This window comes from Stenella coeruleoalba (genome assembly GCF_951394435.1).
Source record: "Stenella coeruleoalba genome assembly, chromosome: 3".
Classification (NCBI taxonomy): domain Eukaryota; kingdom Metazoa; phylum Chordata; class Mammalia; order Artiodactyla; family Delphinidae; genus Stenella; species Stenella coeruleoalba.
The window spans coordinates 108306186-108321887 of record NC_137148.1 but is presented as its reverse complement, the minus strand read 5'-3'; the positions used below and the strand labels follow the sequence as shown (position 1 = coordinate 108321887).

The following is a 15702-nucleotide window of genomic DNA, read 5'->3' as shown; positions in this document are numbered from 1 at the left end:
AAGATAATCCTGTTTCTCAACTCTAGAGCTCCATGCTCTGACTTGTTCTGTATTCAATGGTCTCCAATGTGGGAAATACTCACCTGGGGGGTGTTCAAAATGATCTGCTGCAATGTGAGAGGAAAATACTAGACCTTCTATTTTTACTTTTCATCTTTTCTTAAATTAAGTTCTACTAATATTTTGTGTATAGGATGACAGATGCCTGGTGGCTTCTGAAAGCATTTATTTCTGTAATAGTTACTAGAAACAGAGTAAACAAAAAGCACTGAATTAGATTAATGCTTCATCATACTTGAAACTAAATACAAGAATGAAAGCTGCTATAGTATAATGTCTTTAACTTCATGGACTTCAATTTATCTAAATGCGTTTTTCTGTACTCTCAAAGAACTCGTCTTATGGTATAATACAAACGGAATGAGCTGATGAACAAAAGTGTGGAGGAGCTGAATTGGAGAATTTTATTTCAAGAAATCTCTGATTTGCGTACAGTCCTGAAGCTCACAACCTAGAAGTTTAAAAAAATCAGGTTACTTTTCACTCTCATTAAATTAAAATGCAAGATAATGCAAGGGTTAAACATTTCCTCTCGGACTGATAAAAAATGAGTCGGAAAACATCATGCTGGTAGGAACACAAATTGATAACACCAAATTTAAAACAATGTTGTCTTGCATGGTAAAAGCTAACTAATGTCCTTAGACTTCAGAACCAATAATTTCACTCCTAGGTATATACCCTAGAGAACCTCAAGCACGTGTTCACCGGGCAACACATACACAAAGGCACGAAAGAGCATCATTCGTAACAGTCCCATACTGTGAACAACTCAGAATTTCAAAAGGACTATATGGATGTACATGGTGTAGTCATACAACAAAACGTTCAAGAAAAGTGGAAATGAAGTTCAGTTACCTGCCTCAATACGGATTAATCTTATAAATTTAGCATTGAATTAAAGAAGAAAACACAATTATATCCACTGGAACTCCACTCAAAGTTAAAACAGGTAAATTAACCTATACTGCTCAGGGCATATACAAATGGTAAAATCATAAAACACAATAAGGAAGTGATCACCATAAAAAAAGCAGCAGGGCAGTGGCTCCTCCAGGTGTTGGAGCAGGGATGTAAATGAAAAGAACACTAGGGAGCTTCTGGGGTGTTGGCAATGCTCCATGTCTTAACTTGGGTAATATGTGCTTCATATTATGTTTCATAACTATTTATTATATATATATTTATATATAAAACAAACTTTTAAAGTACTTTTTTGGTATGATAATGGTATTGTGGTTATGTTAAATATGAATCATCTCTTAGAGATAAATACTGCCATATTTATGTATAAAGTGAAATAATGCTTGCAATTTGGCTTCAAAATAATACAGAAAAGAGCAAAGTAGATGCACTGAGACGAACAACATCAGATAAGAACTGATATTGTTGAAGCTGAGTGTATGAGGTTCAGTATACAACTGTCTACTTTTGAATTATTATTTTTGCTGATGTCACTTTTTAAATAACTATAAATGGCAGCCACCACATGGCTTGCTAAGAAATAGCTTGTTTTACTTTGACGTATATATTAAAAAACTCCAATCTAAACTGAATAAAGATCAATTTAATAAAAGCATTAAAGAAAACCATTTCCTCTCTGACATTTACAAACTTACAAAAGCATTCTAGTTTCTGAAGATAAATGGCTTTCTACTACCATCTCACCCCCTCTCCCAGCTTGAACTCATCCGGAATGCTATGGACACTAACTTACCAGCACTTCTCGACTGTGCTATCAGCACAAAACAGGGTAGGAACACCAAAATCCTTATGCCAAGAGCCTTTCTAGTTTGTCTTCAAGCTCATGTATACAAATTGAAACTTTCTCCTCAGGTATAAGCAGCTTATTGTCTCTATGAAGAAATCCAGTAGCCACTCCTGAGGCAGGACAGGCAGTTCCAGTGAGTAAGATAATCTTGGTAATTTCTAGGTTTAGCAATACAGTTAAGACATTTGAATCAGTCCTCTACACTGCCTTTCTACAAAGTAGGGATATTTTTCATTTCTCCACTGATAAGTGTAATTTTCCATTTCTATTACATAAATTCATCTACTAAATATTTTGAGATGATTGTGGTTACATAATGTGATTTTCTGTGTAATTAAACAAATCAAGAGCATGCACATTTACGTTTCCAGAAAAAGGAAAAATGACAACGTATCTATCATACTCATACCTCATTTAGGGTGTTTGGAAATGTGATTCCTAAAAAAGGAAGTTCTACATGAATCTATGCCATCTGAGGTCCTTATCGCATAGTACTGGTGGAAATGCACCACACTTGAGCAAACACTCTTGTTTGACATACATCCCCTGAAATTATAGAATGCCTTCACCTAGAGTTTCCTCTAGCCACCTTTCATAGAACTGTTGGTTCATACTCTCAGGCTGCAGTAACAGCTTTCATGCTTTTCATGTCTAAGGTCTAAGGTTTTCTAGCAACCCCTGTCTACTGACCCATTCCATCCCCTTCCAATTCTTCACCCATTTCCCTCGAAGAAACCTTAGACTCTCTAAAATATGGAGCACAGTGCCCTTCCTTTGTTTTTTTTTATATGGCAGTTACCACATCATCACTTAAAGACACACACCCCTACTATTATGGATTAGAACTGCACATCAGAACAACAACAAAAATGAAGAAAAGTCACTGTAGGAAATGAATCTTATTGCAGAACACACTACACACATGATTGCAGACTGCTGAGGAGGACTCACTGGCTGGGAGTACAGGAAGGAGAAGGTAACTCACTGGCCTACAGGATGCAGTCTGGTCAGGCAGTGCTAACTCTCCATCTGGGCATACAGTAACATTAAACATTCAAACTACTGGGAAAAGGATATGTTCTTCACTTGAAAGAACAAAACCATTCAATGATTTCCTATTTCACAAAGTGTAAAAATCAGTCTTTCCCCAGCCTGGAAGGCCATACATGACCCGGCCTTTAACTATCTCTGACCTCATTTCCCACCACTGCAGCCCTGGCTCACAGCCACTCTGCCCTCTTTGACATTCCTCGTACACATACAACCCTTGCACTTCCAGAACTCTTGTACTCGCAAGTCCTTCTACATAAGCATGTGCCTTACTGCCTTAACCTTAGCTTAAATATCACTTCATCAGAGAGGCGTTTCCTGTACACTCTTAATATCCCCATTTCTCCTCCTCTTTTTTCTACTTTCTTTTTCCTTAGAGCAGTTACCATCACCTGGTATCACAGACACCTATTTATTCACTAAATATCTCCTCCACTAGAATGACAGCCACGAAGCAGAAACTGTCTGTTTTGCTCTCTGTTATTTCATCAGTACCTGGCTCACTGTGGAAATACCAGAGTATTAATACATGACAACTGGGCATAGGTGTCTAATTAAAATAACACATTTCAGAGACAAAGAGCATTACAAAACATCAGTACCATGTGGGGAAACACTATATGGGGAAAGTATGTAATATGACTAGAAAAGGGGGAGGTTGTAAATCAATATGCATTGTTTTTGAGGATACCTTAGAAGATTATTACCTTAATTGTGGTGATGGCAATGAGTGTATATGTATGTCCAAACTCACCAATTTGTATACATTAATTATGTGCAATTTTTTGGTATACCAATTATAACTCAATAAAGCTGGGGGGGAAAAAGTCCACCAGCATGCCAATGCACAACAGTAAGTAGGTAAAGAATTCACTACAGTCCTGTAAACAGCTGACATGGTGGGAAACACTATAGAACAGTTAAGTTACTATGCAAGAAGTTCCATCCTGCCATAGAAAAATGAACTAAAAGAGCTGGTGGAAATACACGAGGTATTATCTAAGTCAGGGGAAAGCTGGCAAAGATTTCATAGCGTTGACATTAGATCTAGGCATCTTAAAGGATGAAGAGAAAATTGGACGTGGATGGCAGAATTTCCGTAGAGGTAATAAAATGTGCACAGGTTAGAAGGGATAAAAGTGGGGCAGGTACCAAGAAGAAGTCAGCCAAGACTACTTACTATCCACATAACTTTGCGCAAAAAACTGAACCTATTTCAACTGAAAAATAAAGATAATGGTATCTTCCTCAGAGAGCTGCTGTGAGGAAAATGAGATGATAAATCAAGAAGGATGTGAGGCAACCTAGCTATGACATCTTCCACCACTGATTTCCAAAGCCGACTTGGCTGTTCTATCTCAGATTGTCTCCCTTTCCTCTCATGGCTCCTCCAGAAGCTGGTCTACTTGGTAGAAGAGCATAACCTTCTCAATCATATACAATGGTCTAGCACAGTTCCTCACACATGGCATTTACTCAAAATACATTTACTTTTTTTTTTTCTCCTTTCTTTAACCAGATGTTCAGAATTCCACTGACAGGCCTTAGAACTGCCCTGCAATCACTGCTGGGGTCCTAATTCTCAACTTGAGAACCAGCATTAGTTTAATAAGCACCCCACCCAATCTGTACATGTATTACTTCATACTTACAGGTTGAGGCTGTTCTGCAATACAGCAGTTGAAACACAACCAGAATTCACTCATGCTTACAGTCCAAGTTATAAATGAGCACCAATGAAGTTTCCAAATCTCAATTCAGGAAGCTTCACAAAGCAGGCTTCTCAATATGATAGATGTCCAAAGATGCCAAAATAATAACTTTATTACTTCTCTGTGTTTTTGTTCCTGGAAGTCAAGTATCTTATATAGTCAATCTAACAAACAAAAGGTCAGATTGTTTCCTTTCTTTGCTTTTGATTCTACAGGGACTTGTTTCTGAACCACAGGAAAGGTATAAAAATTGTTGTCTTGACTCAGGACCTTAACAGGTAGTCTAGAAAAAAAGAAGAAAAGAAAAGAAGTTACTTTACTTATCTTACTCTTAGAAGCTTTTATTTCTTAAATCTGTGATAAAATTAAGACTATTTCCCCAAAAAGTAAACATTGAAAAAAAATCAAGATTTTAATAAACTGATATTCATTCAATAAAAAAATATTTGAGTACTTTTTCAGTGTCAGGTATTAGGAATATAGCAGTTGAAACGAGAGAGTAATCCTTGCCTTCATAGAGCATTCTATTTTATGACTGTAAACGCTTTCCCCAAAGCCATGACTCTAAACCTTGTAAGACATAAATCACAGTTATTTTTATATTTGTATAGAAGATCTTCAATGAAGATTAATGCATATATGTTCAATGTCACAAATATGGGTAATAAGGCATGAATTTAGGACCCTGATTCTACACAGTCCAGAGGACATGTCCTCCAACATACTAGAGGACAATGACATGTTAAGATCTAAACATATGTTCAAAGAGAAAGATAAGAAGGAAGAAAATGTACATTCTTGCCACAGTAAAATTCAGAACCTGGAATGCTTATTTTCAAGGAGAGGTGAACATTCCTTATGTCACCCAAACTCCTAAACAAAGAAGTAGCAGTCTTGCAACTGGCTCTGTCCAATAAAGTGGGTAAATACTATGAAGGTTTATAAGCTTAAAAGAATTGTATGTTTCATTTACTTCCTTAGCGAGAATGTAAGAGCAAAGGGTTAAATTCACAACATCATGAATATTATTTCAGGGCTATTTACTTAACAAGCTTAATTCCTCCCTGAATCAAAGACCATGGCCATTAAAATATCATTGTGAAATCTCTTTTAACCAATTTTATGAAAACAAATATGCCTTTGTTTGAAACTGAAAATTCCTTATGCTCATCACTGCTGATGTAGCACATACAAAACATGAATTACTGTTTCAAATCTACTGGATTTGAAATCTGAGGTTTTAAAATCTATTGTTTGATTTATTCCATCATCATATTTTCTCACCTACATATAGAACTACACAATTTCCTTTTTATTTGTAATTTACCTTTGCCAGAAACCACCTTCAAATACTAATTTTACATTGCACGGTGTTTTATTTTCTTCTATTTTTAACTGAGTATACATTCCTTTTGTTTAACACTTAAAAGTAATAGATGACTTCCGAATTTACAATCAACATTTTAGCAAATTCAGATTTCCTTCCTATTTAGAGTAAAGCTGTTCCTTATTTTGCAAATTTCAAAATATACATTTTCCCATTCCCATGTACTACTTTGAAAATGACATTCACAATATTTCCTCTTTCTTAATATTTAGTTGAAGAATGACTGTTTAAAGTACAATAATTTGTGCTTCTATTTTTGGAGATTAGACAGAAAGGATACTTAAGAATAATGACCTAGATAACAGATATGATGAAATACATTTTCAAACCAAGGGGATGTTTGCAACTCCACAGGTTTTTATTTGTTAAGTAAACATATAAATCTAAAAATGTTTCAAACATGCCTTGGAATATCATACCAATACACTTTTTCCATTTTCTTGCTTTTCTAAACAAAATTCCTTTTTAGAATCTTTTTCAAATGTATATATACTTAAAACACATTTATACATAAACACCTTGTAGAGAAGTAGTGAATCTGTCACAAAAAATTTCAACATTACCACTAATAATAAATATATTAACAGGTACTTTCACTTCTTGAGCTCAAAGTTGCTTAAATCATGTCCATTTTGAAAACCTTACTTTAAAAAAAAATCTTAAGATAACAAAAGAAGAGTCACTTTGCAACAACATCAACAACTAAACTTGGCTCTAAACACAGCTCAGCACATTCCACACATAAATGAAGGGTCAAACTGGGCTACAGCACCAGAGAGTATTTCACGAACTCATAATTTCATTAGACATAAGATTTTAGAAAAGCTTCAGTGAACTGTCAGGCCACTTAGTGACTGGCAGAGATTTCCTGCATTAAAAGTTCAGTCTCTTGACTTTTAAAGAGATTGGCATGAGTAAAAAAGTGTAGTAGTATTCTCTGGTCAAAAATATAACCTCCTCCATCCCCTCCCCACCTCCTCACTTTCCACACCTACAAATGCTGCAGATATAAGCTTTATACTTGTAGGAACAGTTTCGCTGCTGACAATATGAAAAATTTATGTCCCAACATCGTACCCACAAATTAATAAAATTGTTTAGGTCAACTTCCAAAGAAACAACAATAAAGCCATAATTTGAAAAACAAGGCAATGAGGCATACCTTTTAAGACAAACAATTTATTCCCTTTTTTTTTTAATGTGGAATACTTTAACTCAGTTGAGGTATTGAGCATGCTCAGTTTGTGTGAAACAGAATCAGATGTTTAGAATTTAGACTTTGATATAAGAGATGTGTGGCAGTTGTTAGTACTACACTAATTTTTAGCAATGTTAACTTGGGCAAGTGACAAGCTCTATCATTAGCTATAAAAAATGGAATGCTTCACTGCCAATGTCACAGGTCTGAAATGAGGGCTAAATTACGATGTACATAAGGGCACTGCATATATCATAAAGAGCTATACTGATACAAGACGCTCTTTTATTTGTTATCAAAATTAAAATAGCTAATAGCAGAATGAAGTAGTAAAAATAATTAATTTGTAATAGCTGTAAATTTTTAGGAAACAGCCTAAAAGTCTATTCAAAAAAAAAAAAAAAAAAGAATAAAAATTTTTTTAAATGAACTGAGAGACAATCTACGGAATGGGAGAAAATATTTGCAAACACTGCAACCCACAAGGGCTTAACTGCCAAAATATACAAACAGCTCATACAACGAAAAAAAAATCAAACAACCCAATTGAAAAAAGGGCAGAAGACCTAAAGAGACATTTCTCCAAAGAAGAAATACAGGTGGTCAATAAGCACATGAAAAGATGCTCAACATCGCTCATTATTAGAGAAATGCAAATCAAAACTACAATGAGATACCACCTCACACCGGTCAGAATGGTCTACAAAGAACTAAAAAGTTTACAAAGAACAAATGCTGGAGAGGGTGTGGAGAAAAGGGAACCCTCCTATACTGTGGGTGGGAATGTAAACTGGTACAGCCGCTATGGAAAACAGTATGGAGGGTCCTCAGAAAACTAAAAATACAATTACCATATGATCCAGCAATCCCACTCCTGGGCATATACCCAGACAAAACTATAATTCAAAAAGATACATGCACCCCTATGTTCACAGCAGCACTATTTACAATAGCCAACACTTGGAAACAACCTAAATGTCCATCAACAAATGAATGGATAAAGTAGATGTGGTATATACATACAATGGAATACTACTCAGCCATAAAAAAGAACAAAATAATGCCATCTGCAACAACATGGATGCAATTAAAGATTATTATACTAAGTGAAGTCAGAAAGAGCAAGACAGAGGCTTCCCTGGTGGCGCAGTGGTTGAGAATCTGCCTGCCAACGCAGGGGACATAGGTTCGAGCCCTGGTCTGGGAATATCCCACATGCCGCGGAGCGGCTGGGCCCGTGAGCCATGGCCGCTGAGCCTGCGCGTCTGGAGCCTGTGTTCCACAACAAGAGAAGGCCACAACAGTGAGAGGTCCGCACACCGCGATGAAGAGTGGCCCCCGCTCGCCGCAACTAGAGAAAGCCCTTGCACAGAAACGAAGACCCAACACAGCCATAAATAAATAAATTTAAAAAAAAAAAAGAGCAAGACAAATACCATATGATATCATTTATATGTGGAATCTAACATATGACACAAATGAACTTACCTATGAAACAGAAACAGAATCATGGACATAGAGAATAGACTGTGGTTGCCAAGGGGGTGGGGGGTGGGAGAGGGATGAACTGGGAGTTTGGGGTTAGTAGATGCAAACTATTACATATAGAATGGATAAACAACAAGGTCCTAATATACAGCACAGAGAACTATATTCAATATCCTATGATAAGTCATAATGGAAAAGAATATGAAAAAGAATGTATATATCTGTAACTGAGTCACTTTGCTATACAGCAGAAATTAACACAACATTATAAATCAACCATACTTCCATTAAAAATTTTTTTTAAAAAAAGAATAATCGAATAGGGACTTCCCTGGTGGTGCAGTGGTTAAGACTCCGCACTCCCAATGCAGGGGTTCCCTGGTCAGGGAACTAGATCCCACATGCATGTTGCAACTAAGAGTTCGCAGGCCACAACTAAGGAACACACATGCCCGAACTAAGACCCGGCACAACCAAATAAATAAATATATATTAAAAAAAAGAATAAACAGATAGCATTTTAAACTGAAAAGAAATGAATGGTGCTCCATTCGTACAAAAGAACACTATACAAAATGAAAATGAATGGTAGTTTCATCCAACACACTGGACAATTCTCAGTGCCATGTTATTGAGGGAAAGAAGGCACAAAACAATATACATGGAATGATTTCCTTTATATGAATTTCAAAAACAAGTTCAACTAAACTATTTTGTTTAGAGATGCATATAGAAGTATAAAAGTAAAGCAAGAGAATTATAACAGAAGTCAGGAAAGTGGTTAGGGCTGAGGGCAGGAATTAAGAATTAGGAAGAGATGCATAAGAGCTCCTGGAACACTGACAATATTCTACCTCTTGACTTAAGTGGTAGTTACACAGGTACTTGCTTTATAATTTTGTATTAAATAGTACATTTATGGTCTATGCAATTTTTTATATATTATATCTTTAAATAATAACAATTTAAATAATACATAAGTAAAAGAAGCAAATACTAACAATTTCAAGTTGTTTGTAATAGAGTGATGGAAATGCAAAATACAATGTCAAGTAAAAATGAACACACTTTGCTAGAAACTTTGAAGGAACTGGTAAAATTTGGGAGGTTTGCGTGGCGAAAGGGGTGATGAGGTCTGAAGTTCTACCAGATGCCAAAGAGATTTCCACCAGAAATGCAAAAATTACTAATCAATGACCAAGTCTGAATTCTCAGTAAAGCTTATTTATAGCTGTGCCAGCACTAAATCTGTCCCAACCTAGTTAAAATCATTCTTTGATATTGACTTGTGGTACAAGACCCTATTGGGAAAGAAAAAACAAAAATACAAAAACCAACCCATTCTGAAAAGAGCTTTCAAACTACATACTTATCACAGACCTACTTTTCTGTGGCTAATCAAAGTTCAGTCAAGCCACTGTTCCCTGAACTCAGTTATAAAAGGCACAGACAGGGGTGCATGTAACTACCAAAAATAAGAGGGTTAGTTTTTTTTTCTTAGAATGACTGCTTATAGGTTAGTCTTTCCCACAGTTTCGTATTAATGTAATCACATGGTACTTTCTTTAATATCTGGCTTTTTTAATTCAGCACGTTTTTGAGATTTACCATGATGCTTCTATTAGCTAATTCACATAGATTTCCATCGTGTAGACACAGCACAATTTAACTTCATATTTAGTATTTCCAGTTTTTGGCTGTTAAAAATAATGCTGCTATGAATTAGTGTATACAAATATCCACATAAACAGAAATTTTCATTTCTCCTGAGTAAATATTTAGAAAGATAATTGCTGAGTCATATTTTAAGTATAATTTTAACTTTATAAGAAACTGTGTACCAGTTTTCCAAATCAGTTGTACCATTTTGCATTTGTAGCAGCAAAGTATGAGAGTTCTAGTTGTTCAACATCCTACCAACACTTTGTATCGTCAATCTTCTTATTTTTAGTCATTCTAGTGGGTATAAAGTACTACACCTTGCTGTGGTTTTAATTTGTACTTTCCTGATATCTAATGGTATTTAGTCTTTTCATGTGCTTGCTAGCCATTCATATTATCTTCTTTGGTTAGGTATATTCAGATCTTTTGCCCATTTTTTAATTTAGTTGCCTTATTCAGTTGTGTTCTTTACATATTCTAGATCAAGCCCTTTGTCTGATAAGTGTATTGTGAAGATTTTTTCCTGGTCTTTGTCTTTCCATTTTTAAAAAAAAATAGCACCTTTCGGGACTTCCCTGGTGGTCCAGTGGTAGAGAATCCGCCTGTCAATGAAGGGGATGTGGGTTCGATCCCTGGTCAGGGAACTAAGACCCCACATGCCGCGGGGCAACTAAGCCCACGCACTACAACTACAGAGCCCACAAACTACAGAGCCCACACGCCCTGGAGCCTGCGCATCACAACTAGAGAGAAAACCTGCGTGCCACAACTAGAAAGATGCCTGTGCACTGGAACAAAAGATCCCACATGCCTCAACGAAGATCCTTCATGCAGCAACTAGACCCGACACAGCCAAGTAAATAAATATTTAAAAAAACAGCATCTTTCAAAGAGTTTAAGTTTTTTAATTTAACAAAATCTAGTTTATCTATTTCATCTTCTATGATTTGTGTTTTGTGTTCTAAGAAATTTCTGCATATCCCCCAAACATAGCTTTCCTTGTATTATTTTTTCTTCTAAAATTTTAGTTTTTACTTTTCAGTCTATATCAATTTTTAGTTATTTCTGGTGGTATAAAGTAAAGGTCAAAGATTCCTTTTTTACATGGATATAGCCCATTGTTCCAGCTCATCTGCTGAAGGATATCTCTTTGCCTATTGACTTGATTTGGCACTTTTCACTGAAAATCATATAACTGTAGGTTTGTGTCCATTTCTGGGTTGATTATTACACTGGTTTATGCCTATACTAGAACCAGACTGTCTTGACTGATATACTTTTTTTATTATTACTAGTTTACTTTTTTTTTTGGCTGTGTTGGGTCTTAGTTGTGGCATGCGGGGATCTTCGTTGCAGCATGCGGGATCTTTCATTGGGGTGCACGGGCTCTTCATTGTGGCATGCAGGCTTCTCTCTAGTTGTGGCGCACGGGCTCCAGAGCGTGCAGGTTCAGTAGTTGCGGCGTGCGGGCTTAGCTGCCCCGCACAGCATGTGGGATCTTAGTTCCCAGACAAGGGATCAAACCCGCGTCTCCTACACTGGAAGGCAGATTCTTAACCACTGGACCACCAGGGAAGTCCCTTGACTGCTATACTTTTATACTAAGACTTGAAGTCAGGTAGTGATAAGTCTTCCAAATTATTCTTTTCCAAGGTTACTTTGGATTGTCTAGATGCTTTGCATTTCCATATGCATTTGAGAATCAATTTGTCAGTTTCTACAAAAAAAAGCCTCCTCCGAATCTGATTAGGATTGCATTTATTTTGACATTTGGAGATTTCAATTTAACAATAGAGTATCTAACCCATTAACATGGCACATCCAATAGTCTGTAGTTCTAAGTGTACAGGTTTTCTATGTGTTTTGTTCCATCGTTTTTGTTTTTTAACTTTGTTTACAGCTTTCATATGAAAGCTTTTCTTTTTTTTGGCTGTGCTGCGTGGCTGGCGGGATCTCAGTTCCCCGACCAGGGATGGAACCTGGGGCTACGGCAGTGAAAGCGCCAAGTCCTAAACACTAGACTGCCAGGGAACTCCCCATATGAAAGCTTTAAAGACTTATGTAGTCAAACATCAATTTCCATCACAGATTAGGTGGTTTATCTTACTTTGGACAAATTTTCATCATAGACGGGGGGGTCTCTTTTACTTATCCCAGGATTATAAACCTATCATCCCACATAGTTTCATTTAGGTTTACTTTATAAATTAACTTGGACATTAATATTTTATGGGTATAGTTAGATAACATTTTCAGTCTACTCAGGCTTTTTCTTTCTAACATCTTCCTTTTCGCCTTAATTAAAAACTCAAGTACTTAATGCCAAATATATACATATGTAGGGGGAGAGATTCTTATACTGGCTCAAACCTGAAAGAGTTTGCAACACAGAGCAAAGTAATAACATGAGAAAACTACTGTCCCCTTCTCTAATGCCCACACTTCTCCCCCCCGTATGAGACTGAATACCATGCTTCCTCTCTTTAACAATAAATCCTCCTTTTCCTTTCCTGCTACTTTCCTTTCTTTTTTCCAGTTTCTCTCTCTCCCTTTTTCTTTCTCCCTTTTCCATGTCTTCATCCACTCTCCTTAAACCCTTTGTTAGCTATGTAGAGTTAGAAATAACAATTTTGTGACACACAATAGATTCTCAATTTATTAGTTCACGGATTGAAAGCTATCTTAATACTCTGAACTTTTCTCCCGCGTCTAGGTAGATATTTACACCCACCTGCTAATGAACATCTCATGTGGTCTCCTTGTTCATTTAAACACATTATTTTTAACACTAAATTCACATATCTGTGTCTGCGTTACCTTTCTCGGCGGGTGGCACCACCATGCAATGTTTACCAAGCAACACATACTCAAAGTCTATCCCACTACCTGCAGTTCTGTGAATAAAACCATACTGTAAAATGTTTTCTTATATGTAAACAAGTCTTTACTGTTATTCAAAAATTAATACAAGCACAAAGATTTTTTAAAATCGATACATAATAAAAAGCTACTGAAAATGGCAAATCAGACCTATCCCGAGGGAACCTACCTCAACATAATAAAGGCCATATACGACAAACCCACAGCAAACATCGTCCTCAATGGTGAAAAACTGAAATCTTTCCTCTCAGATCAGGAACAAGACAAGGATGTCCACTCTCACCATTATTATTCAACATTGTTTTGGAAGTCCTAGCCACGGCAATCAGAGAAGAAAAAGAAATAAAAGGAATACAAACTGGAAAAGAAGAAGTAAAACTGTCACTGTTTGCACATGAAATGATACCATACACAGAGAATCCTAAAAATGCCACCAGAAAACTACTAGAGCTAATCAATGAATTTGGTAAAGTTGCAGGATGCAAAATTAATGCACAGAAGTCTCCTGCATTCCTATACACTAATGATGAAAAATCAGAAAGAGAAATTATGGAAACACTCCCATTTACCACTGCAACAAAAGAATAAAATACCTAGGAATAAAGCTACCTAGGGAAACAAAAGACCTGTATGCAGAAAACTATAAGACACTGATGAAAGAAATTAAAGATGATACCAACAGATGGAGAGGTATACCATGTTCTTGGATTGGAAGACTCAATATTGTGGAAATGACTATACTACCCAAAGCGATCTACAGATTCAATGCAATCCCTGTCAAATTACCAATGGCATTTTTTTACAGAACTAGAACAAAAAATCTTAAAATTTGTATGGATACACAAAAGACCCCGAATAGCCAATGCAGTCTTGAGGGAAGAAAACGGAGCTGGAGGAATCAGACTCCCTGACTTCAGACTATACTACAGAGCTACAGTAATCAAGACAATATGATACTGGCACAAAAACAGAAACATAGATCAATGGAACAATATAGAAAGCCCAGAGATAAACCCACGCACCTATGGTCAACTAATCTATGACAAAGGATGCAAAGATATACAATGGAGAAAAGACAGTCTCTTCAATAAGTGGCGCTGGGAAAACTGGACACAGCTACATGTAAAAGAATGAAATTAGAACACTCGCTAAAACCATACACAAAAATAAACTCAAAATGGATTAGGGACTTAAATGTAAGACCAGACACTATAAAACTCTTAGAGGAAAACACTGGAAGAACACTCTTACATAAATCACAGCAAGATCTTTTTTGATCCACCTCCTAGAGTAATGGAAATAAAAACAAAAATAAACAAATGGGAACTAATGAAACTTCAAAGCTTTTGTACAGCAAAGGAAACCATAAACAAGACGAAAAGACAACCCTCAGAATGGGAGAAAATATTTGCAAAGGAATCAACGGACAAAGGATTAATCTCCAACATATATAAACAGCCCATCCAGGTCAATATGAAAGAAACAAACAACCCAATCCAAAATTGGGCAGAAGACCTAAATAGACATTTCTCCAAAGAAGACATACAGATGGCCAAGAACCACATGAAAAGCTGCTCAACCTCACTAATTATTAGAGAAATGCAAGTCAAAAGTACAATGAGGTATCACCTCACACCAGTTAGAATGGGCATCATCAGAAAATCGACAAACAACAAATGCTGGAGAGGCTGTGGAGGAAAGGCAACCCTCATGCACTGTTGGTGGATATGTAAATTGTTACAGCCACTATGGAGGTTCCTTAAAAAACTAAAAATAGAATTACCATATGATCTAGCAATCCCACTACTGGGCATATACCCAGAGAAAACCGTAATTCAAAAAGACACATGTACCCCCACGTTCATTGCAGCAGTATTTACAATAGCCAGATCATGGAAGCAACCTAAATGCCCATCGACACACGAATGGATAAAGAAGTTGTGGTACATATATACAATGGAAGATTACTCAGTCATAAAAAGAAACAAAATTGAGTCATTTGTTGAGACGTGGATGGATCCAGAGACTGTCATACAGAGTGAAGTAAGTCAGAAAAAGAAAATAAACTATCGTATATTAACGCATGTATGTGGAACCTAGAAAAATGGTACAGATGAACCGGTTTGTAGGGCAGAAGTTGAGACACAGATGTAGAGAACAAACGTATGGACACCAAGGGGGAAAACCACGGTGGGGTGGAGATGGTGGTGTGAATTGGGCGACTGGGATTGACATGTATACACTGATGTGTATAAAACTGATGACTAATAAGAACCTGCAGGATAAAAAAACAAAAAAAACAACTAATACTAAACTTTCTTTAGGTTATTTGTATGGAAATATGTTAATATAAATGTTTCAGACATTGCAGGAAATTTCTAAAAATCTTCCATGTTCTGGTATAATGTTCTAAGTCATAATTCTAGTCATTACTTTAAAATGTATATCTCAGAAATAACTAAATTTCCTTGTCAACTGCATTATTATGAACTTT

At 36.3% G+C, this 15702-nt stretch overlaps 1 protein-coding gene across 7 annotated transcripts in view; it reads right to left on the bottom strand.

Moving 5' to 3' along the window:
* The window catches only part of CDC42SE2 (CDC42 small effector 2), a 111747-nt gene that overhangs the window by 42976 nt on the left and 53069 nt on the right, over positions 1 to 15702 (bottom strand). For all 7 annotated transcript variants that reach the window (XM_079917424.1, XM_079917423.1, XM_079917422.1 and 4 more), the window contains one exon: positions 4534 to 4876. In XM_079917424.1, the coding sequence (XP_079773550.1) occupies positions 4534 to 4587 (54 nt within the window). In that variant the 5' untranslated portion in view covers positions 4588 to 4876. The remainder of the gene's footprint in view (positions 1 to 4533; positions 4877 to 15702) is intronic.